Source organism: Selaginella moellendorffii, unplaced genomic scaffold (genome assembly GCF_000143415.4).
Source record: "Selaginella moellendorffii unplaced genomic scaffold, v1.0 SELMOscaffold_13, whole genome shotgun sequence".
In the NCBI taxonomy this organism is placed as follows: Eukaryota; Viridiplantae; Streptophyta; class Lycopodiopsida; order Selaginellales; family Selaginellaceae; genus Selaginella; species Selaginella moellendorffii.
Window position 1 is genome coordinate 626,733 of NW_003314274.1, and position 10,481 is coordinate 637,213.

Consider the following 10,481-nt stretch of genomic DNA (forward strand, 5'->3'; position numbering starts at 1 on the left):
TGCGGGTGGCCCTAAATTGGTACATCAACATCCGGTGGTTGGATTGGAATTCTAGCCGTAAAGATTATATTCCATAATCTGCTATAGCTCTGTACAGCACTGTCTAGATCAAAACTCCTGGGAGAGGCTTCCAATCGCGTCCTTGAGGCTCGATTTCTTGGGAAGAAGCGATTGATTGATGTTGGGCAGCACGCCGCCGCTAGCGATCACCACATTGCCGAGCAATTTGCTGAGCTCCTCGTCGTTCCTCACGGCGAGCTGGATGTGCCTGGGGATGATCCGATTCTTCTTGTTATCCCGCGCGGCGTTTCCAGCGAGCTCGATCACCTGGGAATGGGACGAACGAAATCCCGAGACTGAGAGATTGAGACGACGAAAAAGAGACGAGCAAAGAATCTCACCTCCGCAGCGAGATACTCCATCACGGCGGCCATGTACACTGGCGCTCCAGCCCCGACGCGATCGGCATACTTGCCGGTCTTGAGAAATCTGGAGATCCTGCCCACTGGAAATTGCAACCCGGCCTTGTGAGAGCGAGAGACCGGTTTCGCGGACCGCGCCTTGCCGCGACCTCCTCCTGCGATGGAACTCATCTTTTCAGTAGGGCACATTCGCTCCTCGATCGATTATATACGGCGACGATATTGCCACGTCCACGATCCCAAGTTTCCCGCTTTTTCCTGCCACGCTGGCGATCCGGGATTCAAACAACGAGCCAATGAGAATGAGCAAACAGAAAAATACGCGTAAGTCTTAATGAGCGTACTTGATTAAATTGATGAAAATTTTCCACGGAGAAAATATATAGGCCTAAGCTCCTCCATCTGTTAACATCTGGATGCAGATAAAAAAACCATCAGAGAATGGATTTTTTCTTTCTTCTTGGAGTGAGGCTGGAATATACCTTCATCAAATCTCCAAACAAACCATTCTTGCGTTGTTGGACATTGTAAAACTTCTCCGCTACAACATCGAGGAGCTGTTTTACGAGAAAATGTTAACCACTTTCAGGGAAAAAGGAAGATTTACCTCGTTAAGAGAAGGATCCCGGTCTAGACTTGACTTGTAGTTCTCGCGGAGCATCCTAAACAAAGGGAGGGCGTCCCTCTCAAGACTGGAGAGAAAAACGCAAATTAAATCACAGTCACTGCCTACAAGGAACAGCTTACGTTAGCAAGATAAACTTCGCCAAATGTGTGAGAGGAGATGCCAAGACGCTTGCTTGTGACGAGTCCTTGAGCTGAGAATGTAGTTCATCGAAGAGCTTATTGGCGTCCCTGAGGTTTCCCATAGACAAGTACCTGAGAAGAGAGGAAACGTCAGAAAGAATCAAAGAGCAAAAATTGTTACTCACAAGAAAACCCCGCGCGCAAGAAGAAGATCACCTTCCTCAGGCTGCATACCATAGAAGTGTTTGAAACGTTTTGACAGAATCACAGCTTACCTCCAGCATGCCGCTGATGATGGCCGATGCGAAGGCACTAGGATTGTTTCCACGAACATAATGGTAAAAGGCTTTTGCAAGGTCCTGGGGTATATCAAAGTTTCTTCATATTTGAGGAAAACATGGAAAGCAAAGAAAACTGGAGAGCAAAACTTACAGGTTGGGGTGATTCTCTGGCAAGGAAATCGGCTAGCAACTCGTGTAATTCAGGAGAGCCTCTGCTGGGAGCGCCAAACTCTGAAGACCATCTATGATAGTCAGTACATCAGTATCCAAAAAGAAGGAAAAAGAAACAAGGCTTCTAACACGCACCTGATCGCCGCCTTCATGAAGGTCGAGACGCCTTCGATTAGCGTCTTCGTAGAATATTGCGCCTCGAGCGTTGGCGATCGTGGAAACTCTTTGAAAACGGCCTTAATTCTATCTGCAAGAAATGCCACAAGTTTGTAGTTTTTTTTTTCTTTGAGAGAATGGAAGTTAAAGAACTGACCCAAAGCCTCCGGACCATACGCCAGTTTAATCGTCGTCATTCCCTCGACGAGCAACAATCCAAGTTCTACTCCACAAGTCACCTTTCGCAAGATGAGCTTTAGAACTGAAACAGACCAAAGAAAAGAGAAAAGAGAGAACACAAACCTGACCGTGTCGGAGCTGGATTGAAGCTCCAGATTGCAGCAAATCCAATGCTTCGGTGTGTTTCTTCGAAGCCATGTATCTAGAAAATCACCGGTTTCAACGACTCAAACATCGACAAACTCTAGAGTTTCTCACCTCGCAAAGATTGTTTTGTACATCTGCTGGGCCTCATAGAACTTTCCATCGCGAACATTCTTCTCCAACTTTTCCAGCGTCTGGAAACACCAAGAAAACAAGCATGATCTCAGTCACGCATCGAAGCTCAATGCCCTAGCGCCGGAGAATGGATCGAGCGGATTGTTGCGCGCTCGATCTCGCGATAAATCCATCGATCAGCACACTCACCTTGAGAGTTCCTCCAGATTCCCGTCCAGGCCGCGCCATTGATTGAGCTCCCAGACCTTGCGCTGTCCAGCCGTCGGATCCCTAGAGCAAATCCGACCGTCCACGTGGCCGCGCTCGTGCCCCTTCATTTGGGTGGGAAAATTTTGCCCTAGAGTGGAGAGAGCGCTCGAGGAGCCAGGCAGCGCCGGCCAAGCACCACACTATGTAAGTGATTCTATAAAGAGATCTTTGAGGAGATTTCGTATGGGATCTAGCAATCTAGCTGCAATTCGTAGATTTCTCCGAGAAGTTCATGTCATTCTAGCCGCGGTCGATGAAATGTCGAGCCTCTACGAGAGATCTAGCTGCTTTTGAATGAAATACATGAGATTTTAGCTGCGATCGATCGAAATATCGAGATTTCTCACATGGTTTGCGCCGCAGGGACGACAAGAAGGACGAGGTGATAGCCGGATACGAGAGGAAATCCACGGAGCTTATGGAGTATCTAAATAAGCTGGAGGTGGCCTACGAGAAGCTCAAGCAGGAAGGGATAGACAAGGAGAATTTGCTCAATGGCCACAAGTCAGACCTCCGGGACCAACTGGATGCCGCAAACCAGACGATCAAGAGGCTAGAGCTCGAGAAGGCCGTGGTGATCAAAGAGAGGGATTTTTGGCAGAGGTTTTCGGGAGCTCCACGAACTTCTACCCGGCCGGCTTGCACTTGCAAACAACCTACGTGCTGCTTACAGATACATTGAGAAGCTGTTCTTGGGCTTGGATGGTAAACTTCTTCCAGCAACAGGTTTCTGGATATCGGTTTTAGATCGAACCACAGGCCACGGGGAAATGGTTTGCAATACAACAGGAAAAATGGTGCTCAGAACTAGATTCCTCGGGCTTCGGTGAATCACGGATGGTTTCTTCTTCCAACAACATAGGTTTTAGATCAAACTACAGGAAAATGGTTTGCGGGAAAAATGGTTCTCAGGACTAAGTAGATATTGCAGGGAAAATGATCTACAGACTTCTTTAGATGGCTCCTCCAAGATTTTCACGGGAAGGGTTTAGGGTTTTGGAGCTCAGAGTTTGACAACAATGGCCAGCACCAGCAAGGCCGATCTGATACTCAAGAAGCGCGCGCTGGCAGCGGCAGCATTTCAAAGGGTACCACCAGTCCGCATTCCTGATCTGCTGCAGTCCCAAGTCGAGAGACTCTTGCGAGGTTTGTATGATGTGAGTGAGTTGTTCTTGGAAGCGGATTGGAAGAATGATGGTATGTCTGCGCAGAGCATCCGGAGGTTGATATAGACAAGTCGATCACTCGCATGGAGGCAGTCAAGTCGTTCTGGGCCGACGAGGAGCTGGCTTGCTCGAGGCAGCTAAGAACTCTCAACCCCGGTGCACAGAAAGAGAAAGTCAAGTCCTGGATTCTGGCAACGGAGCAAGGCCCTGTCAAGTATCTTATGGATGATGCAGTTGCCTTTGCCGCAAGAAGCATGCCATCGACTTATGCTGCACTTTATCGTGTGCTTTCCGAGGTAGTTTGCCGACTTGCTGGTTTTAAAAGCTCATTGAATGTCCAGGTGAAACGACGAATTCCAGACTTTCGACCTCGGCAGGTTCTTGATTTCGGGAGTGGACCTGGAACGAGCCTCTGGTAAGACTTTGGTTTCCGTTTCTTTTGCTCAATGAAAATATTTTGCTTTCTCTTTCAGGGCAATTCGAGAGTTATGGCCGGAACAGATGAAGACAGCTTTTCTCATTGAAACTTCTGCAGCTATGACAAGTGTATGTAAATCTCTTGCCGAAGGTATTGCAGTAAGCTCCCAGCAACCACTGAAAGCTCTCTCTGAATTCTTTCCAAGCAGGGGTCGAAACCATGCCGCTGCTGAAATATCGAACTGTCCTCCCAAATGCAGGACGGAGTCCAAGGAGGGACGAGAAGACGAACGACCTTGTTATATGCGTAAGTCGTTCTTTTGCGTCAAGTTTCGCTCACTGAAAATGTAAATTTCTGATAACTGCAGTCATTTGCTATGAACGAGGTGCCTTCGATGGCTCATAGGATGGCCGTGGTAAATTATCTGTGGACACTTACTCACAACATGCTGGTAAAATGTGTGGACAGCTGTTGACACTCGCACTAATCTGTCTCTGGCCAGGTGATCATCGAGCCGGGGACCTTGCATGGATCCGCACTTGTGCGAAGGTTGCGCGACCGCGTCATGACAACCGAGAACCACGTACGTAAAGCAATCTGGATCACGATCAAACTCATGTTAGTCGCACTTTACAGAGAGTGCGTGGTCAGTATAGAGGCTTATACTTGCCGGCGTCGGACCCCAAAGCTCACAGCGATCTCGGTGCGCATGTCGTTGCGCCGGTAAGCAACCAGTGACCAACCAATCCACGAAACTCCTTCACTCCTTTTCCAGTGCGCGCACGACGGTACTTGCCCGATGAGTAGGAATGTGAATGGAGGGATTTGCGGCCTCATCCAAGCTATCCAAGCACAGGAGGTACTCTTTATCTCATTTTCTCTGTTCTCATTTCTCCAGCTTTTCTTTGCCAGGCCAAAAAGCTTGACAAGGTGTCATTCTCGTTCGTTGTGATGCGTCGAGGCTTCAGAAAATGGTACACATTGCGACTCTTTGCTTGCGATTCTGAAAAAGCATTTTTTTCAGGGGAGCTTGGCCTCTGGATAGATACAAAGAAGGAGCTCCTGTTGTAGGTGCGTAACTCAGCTCACAGTGCTTCTTCTCTCCTCTCACTCACACCTTGCCTTGATCAGAACCATCACAGGAAGACAAGGTGGCAAATCTCCAAGGCGGATGGATGAGAATCGTGAGGCCTCCCACAAAGCTGGGCAATGGAATCACGGTCCCGGTCTGCGTTCCTACGGGAAGAAACGCCACCGACGCGAGCTTGGAAGACATCAAAGTCACCAAAGACAACATCGCAATGTACTCACTGGCGAGCGAAGCCGAGATGGGAGACCTGTGGCCGAGATAAGCAAAGCTCTTATATTCTACGCGAACGAGAAGTAAGAAACTTTCTACTTCACTCTCTCACTCATGCTCTTCATTCACGATCTACTTTGTCTTTGATATCCAGCCGCAATCTATATCTCGTCTGGAGCTCGTCCACTTCCTTGGAGCTGGGAGTGAAAACCCAGCGCTTGAACTTCCGGATCGAGTTTTGGATCTGGGAGGGGCAGAGAAAAATCCGGAAGAAACCATCATCGGCAGCAAAGAATGTGGCAAAGAAGAAGCTCGCAGTCGCTGCTTACCCCGGACAAGGCATGCGGCTCGTCTCCATAGTTCTCGCTCAGCACAACGACGGCCATGACCCCGGTGGCGATCCACGTCCACATCTTGACCCTGGGAGTGTCCATCTCGTGGGCGACAAACCCAGCCCCCCCAAGAGCCCTAAGTTTGGGCACCGAGCATGCGTAGCGCCCAATGGCGATACTACGCGTGCCACGTGGCGGAAGCTGTAGGCATGCGCTCTCGTTTGTGCCCTCCAAGAGGCGGATCGAAGGGTGTCGGACCGCAGGGATTTTTGTTGGTGGCAGTAAAAAAAAAACAAGAGGAGGAGGAAAGAAAAACCAGAGAAATTTTTCTCTTTTCTTTCTCGGTTGCCTCTCTCGGTCTTCCTGTCTCTCGGAGCTCTGGATTGATTTGATTGATTGATTGGATTGATTGGAATGAGAGTGAGCTCCTGGCGGGCTGGCAACACACAGAGGAATGAGTGTAGATGAAGATTGCTGGGCAGTGGGTTCTTGGGAGGAGGAGTTTTGATTCATCGCGCGCGCAACAAGATCGATCCATCAACGCATCGCCCTGCCCTGGAAGCCGAGATGATTCACTCCACTGGTAGAAGCGGGCGGAGATTTCTTCTTTCTTCGATTTTCTTCTTCTTGGTCTTGTTCTTCTTCGTCTCTTTCGTCTCGTCATGGCCGAGATCAAACGAGCGAGGGAGGCAACCGAGTTTCAAGGCGAGAGTGGCGATCAGCAGGGTGGCGGGGGGTTTGTGCCGCCGGATTTGTTTAAGCGGGCGAGCGTGGTGCATGTTTCTAGCGAGGTCCAGGAGGCCACCTCGCAGTGGAAACTGGGCGTTCCTCCGGCGCCGGAGATTTCCAATAGCAGCACTGCCGGGAGTGAAATATCTGGTCAGTTCCTCCTCCAAATTCCACTAACATTCCTTCCAAGAAGAAAAACAAAGAAAAATCTAGAGTTTGTCTCTAGTTCTTGTGTGAATCTCTCGGAAGAAGAAGAAGATTGATTTGTGGATTGGTCGATTTGATCCAGGGAAGAGGAAGCGCAAGTCGGATTCGAGCGAGGACGAGGCGGCTCTCAAGCCGTATGAGTGCCGCTTCTGCCCGATGAAGTTTGCGAAGTCGCAAGCGCTGGGAGGCCACATGAATCGCCATCGCCAAGGCATGTTAACCAATTTCTCGGGATTGAATCTCTGCCTAACTGGGGCTAACTTTGATCTTGGTTCGTATTCTTTAGAGAGGGAACGGGAGCAGCTGCTACATGCCCGCCAACTTGTCCTCCAACAAGGCCTTCCATGGTAAATTCATGGTCAATACAAGTTCTTTGCTGATTTTTGTGATCGATCAGGGTGACGGGACAAAACCACAAGCTCCAGAGGTCCTCCAGCGACTGCTTCAGCTCGGGCTCCAGGATCCCATCCTCGGCGCAGCCACCGCCAAACCTCGCCGCCACCTTTCAGCTGTCGCAGAGCTGGAACATGTCCAGCACCCACGTCGTACAGCCCGAGCAGCCCAAGCCGGCGGCCCCGCCGGATGATGACGCCATGCACCGCGCGTCTTACTGCGCCGACATGCCGTACATTGTCCACCATGCAGCCGGCAGCGGCGGTGGTACCGCGGGTTTCCCCGGCGACGACATGCTCGTGATACCGCCGGCTGCGGCGGATATCCTCGACTGTGGAGGAGCAGCCGATGCCGCCAGCGGCGGCGTGGCGGCGGCGTTCGATCGCCAACAGTCACTTGATTCGGTCAAGAGCGAGGAGCAGCAGCAGCAACACGAGGAGCAGGATCACCAGCAGCAGCAGGATCATCATTTCCCATCGCTCCAGCTTGGGCCATGTTCTTCCGAGATGATCTCTGCGTCGCCGCTCAACCAGCTGGAGATGGCGGTGGACTTCGAGCCCCACCACCAGCTGCTATCGCTGGGCGGCTACTCGGCGGCGGCGAATGCCTTTGCAGCCGCAGAAGAAGAAACATACAGAGTCAACGGTGGTGGCGGCGATGGCGATGATGGTTGTGGTGGTGGCGGCGGCGGCGGTGGTGCAATGGCGGAGATCATGGCTGGCCCGCTGGCCTCCCAATGCGATGGATTGTCGTGGATCTTTAGCAGCAGTAGCAACAGCCAAAAATCTTCTAACGTCACAACGGCGGCGGATCAGGTGGCGGAGGTGGTGGTGGCGGCGGAGGAGGTGGGTGGCGGTGGGAGGGGTTCGCAGGATCCGTCTTGTTTTTTGGATGGGTTTGGCTTGGCTCTGGGTCATGATCCAGGTGATGGCGATGATCATCGTGGTGTTGTGGAGACGAGCGACACACACAAGAGCTGACCAGTTTGACCAAATCTTTTGCTAGTTTAGCGTACTTCATTTTTGTTGGAACACATCATGACTTCAAAATAATACATCCTTTTCCTTTTGTCTTTGTACACTTTTTTATTAGTTTAACAAGTATGGAGTCACAATGCCCTGAATTTCATTAACATCCCTGGCTGCGTGGGACAAAAGTCAGTAAAGGGCCGAAAGTGAATAGCTCTTAGTTTAAGTCAACTCACTACCGTGATGGGATCAACTTGTTGGTCCTCTTGTAGTAGTGTAAAATTCCTTCTTTCCACTATTGGTAGTTTTTGGGTGGACGATTGCATTTAGAAGAGTTCTTGGGAAAATTATTCATATACCCCTGAAAGTTTACCCTTATAATTCCGAATTTAACTTTAGTACAATTTACCATACACTGAAAACCAAGGGAAATAACTCAAAAAAATTAATACATTTTGAATGGGTTTTGCTCTCTATGAGGCTAGAGTTAGGATGCAATCAGCCCTTGGCCTGCATTTGCCTTTGACAGTAACTTGCATTTGAAAGATCTTGTAGACATTTCCAAAGACAATGGGCAAGTTAAGATTGGCTACTGATTTTGTTTGGAAATCTTGACCTGTCGGATCTGACAATTAATCGCAGGCATTAGAGCTCACAGGTTTGGGGAAAATACCCATCAATTGTAGCGGGGAGCTCTTCCTGCTGTGTGAGAGCCGGGCAGATCAATCAAGCCAAGGAGGCCTTCACTCATGCACCCGCTAGGGAGGAAGGTTGCCTATGCCTGAAGTGGGTGAATCAAGGAGGGGAGCTTGACATTCAATCACATGCTGGGCACAGCCTCAGTCTCTTGGAATTTGATCTTTACTACATATTTCCATCAACCAATCAAGGCCATTTGGTGAGAGGAAGGCACAAACTAATAGTTGAAAATTGCTACGAATAAGAGAATAGGCTATTTATTGAGAGAATGGGATTCTTGTCTTTGTGAATTGAATGTGGGAAGGAGCTCTCACTAGCAGGAGTTTTTGAAACAGAAGATTAGAGGCAAAGGGAAGAATAGACAATGGATCATTGGCATTTTAATATTTAATAACTACACAGCATTACTTAACCGTGTGGCAATTTTGTATTATGTGACAAGTTTTTATAAAAACAATTGGTGGCCAGTAAGTGCTTAGTCAGAGATGGAAGCATTTTATTTATATTGGAAGAATTTTTCAATACTCAAAAAAACATTTGATATGGTTTAATTTATTGGGAGTTACTCTTTTACTGGGAAACTAATAAATTTAAACTTTAGAGAAATATTTTGTTATAAACTTTTGAATTATTTTTAATTTTAATATTGTGAGTACATAGAATATGAAAATGGAATATAAAAATATACAGCTTAAAAACCTTAGCTTATATGTAAGAGCAAGTGGCCCGGATTGATACCTATATAAATCCCACTACACTAATAATAATATATGGTATCATAGTTATACATTTGGATTTCACATCATCCCTTCCTCTCAAAAGGATAAAAAAAAATTAAAATTCTATAGTTGATAGGCTAGGATCTGAAAAAACATTAGGAGGAAGCATTGTTAGATTTATAAGTGGTGCTAAGTGTTCTTGATTCTTTTGTAGTTGCTTGTGGCAATTACAAAGGTTGACTCAACTCTATTAGCAATCATCAATAGAATTCTATATCTCTATGACATATGTATATAAAAAAAATGGTAAATAATTATCTCAATTTGAATGCTAAAAATTCATGTATTTTATGATTTTGAAGGTCCAAACCAAGCCATTCCACAAAACCATCCATTTTTGATGATAAAAACTTATGAAATTGTGGTATATCCTTAACCAAAATACTAAAACTTGAAACATTTTAGCTATAAATGCTTGACCATTATTTGAAAGAATTTGCTTTGATAAAAATGTTATAACAACACTCAATTGAGAAGGAAATATCTAATAATAGTCACAAATGCACTAACAAAAGCATTAAATTTCACTTAACAAGTGAAGAAGTATATATATATATATATATATATATATATATATATATATATATATGGTGTGGAGCAAAATTTATTTTCTTTTTACTAAGTTTATAAGGCTCAAAAGGCAGAGTTGTGAATTTGAAAGTTTAAAAATTTAAAAATTTTTAAAAATTTTAAAACACTTGCTAATGACTTGCTATTTCGACATCAATATTGCTTTGAGAATGACCTTCTTATTTTGTGGGGACTAGTTTTAATGATCATTTACAATTGATGTGTCGCGAATGTGACTTCGGGTATCGAAAGATACTTGTCGACCGGTCCTTACAGACACTCTTTCCTTACTACCATGACGGCAGAAGATCAGTACAGTTGGATCCCTTTAGTAGCCCCTTCTGTGCTAGTGGAGTTAACTGGGCATTTTGAGTGTACTTAGACCGGACAAGCATAAGGACGGAATTCCTACATGCTATTAGCTAAGCATATTTA

General features: G+C 46.9%; 4 protein-coding genes across 6 annotated transcripts; 1 reads left to right on the forward strand and 3 right to left on the reverse strand.

Annotated features, from left to right (window-relative positions):
- Positions 1-38: 38 nt before the first annotated feature.
- Positions 39-611, reverse strand: LOC9645910 (probable histone H2AXa). The gene is made up of 2 exons (XM_002969898.2): positions 402-611; positions 39-327 (listed from the first exon to the last, which is right to left on the reverse strand). The coding sequence occupies exons 1-2, from the start codon at positions 609-611 to the stop codon at positions 109-111; spliced, it is 429 nt and encodes a 142-aa protein (XP_002969944.2). The 3' UTR covers positions 39-108.
- Positions 612-747: 136 nt separating this feature from the next.
- On the reverse strand, positions 748-2,505 carry LOC9645911 (Golgi to ER traffic protein 4 homolog). Its single transcript, XM_002969899.2, has 12 exons — positions 2,426-2,505; positions 2,216-2,295; positions 2,081-2,159; positions 1,935-2,016; positions 1,757-1,868; positions 1,602-1,692; positions 1,445-1,528; positions 1,355-1,395; positions 1,170-1,301; positions 1,030-1,114; positions 905-979; positions 748-834 (listed from the first exon to the last, which is right to left on the reverse strand). Exons 1-12 carry the CDS (start codon positions 2,462-2,464, stop codon positions 811-813), a joined length of 924 nt encoding a protein of 307 aa, XP_002969945.2. The 5' UTR covers positions 2,465-2,505; the 3' UTR covers positions 748-810.
- Positions 2,506-2,614: 109 nt separating this feature from the next.
- On the forward strand, positions 2,615-5,704 carry LOC9645912 (methyltransferase-like protein 17, mitochondrial). 3 transcript variants are annotated; one of them, XM_024674674.1, is made up of 13 exons: positions 2,615-2,629; positions 2,849-3,631; positions 3,697-3,947; positions 3,993-4,066; positions 4,125-4,219; positions 4,278-4,375; positions 4,437-4,520; positions 4,572-4,652; positions 4,706-4,792; positions 4,845-4,928; positions 4,982-5,043; positions 5,094-5,140; positions 5,201-5,704. In XM_024674674.1, the coding sequence occupies exons 2-13, from the start codon at positions 3,505-3,507 to the stop codon at positions 5,419-5,421; spliced, it is 1,311 nt and encodes a 436-aa protein (XP_024530442.1). In that variant the 5' UTR covers positions 2,615-2,629; positions 2,849-3,504; the 3' UTR covers positions 5,422-5,704. The 3 variants fall into 3 exon arrangements, with proteins under 3 accessions (XP_024530442.1, XP_024530443.1, XP_024530444.1); XM_024674675.1 differs by having other exon boundaries at positions 4,329-4,375; XM_024674676.1 differs by lacking the exon at positions 2,615-2,629 and having other exon boundaries at positions 3,569-3,642.
- On the reverse strand, positions 5,399-6,226 carry LOC112346243. Its single transcript, XM_024674677.1, has 2 exons — positions 5,699-6,226; positions 5,399-5,613 (listed from the first exon to the last, which is right to left on the reverse strand). The coding sequence occupies exons 1-2, from the start codon at positions 6,212-6,214 to the stop codon at positions 5,491-5,493; spliced, it is 639 nt and encodes a 212-aa protein (XP_024530445.1). The 5' UTR covers positions 6,215-6,226; the 3' UTR covers positions 5,399-5,490.
- Positions 6,227-10,481: the final 4,255 nt, after the last annotated feature.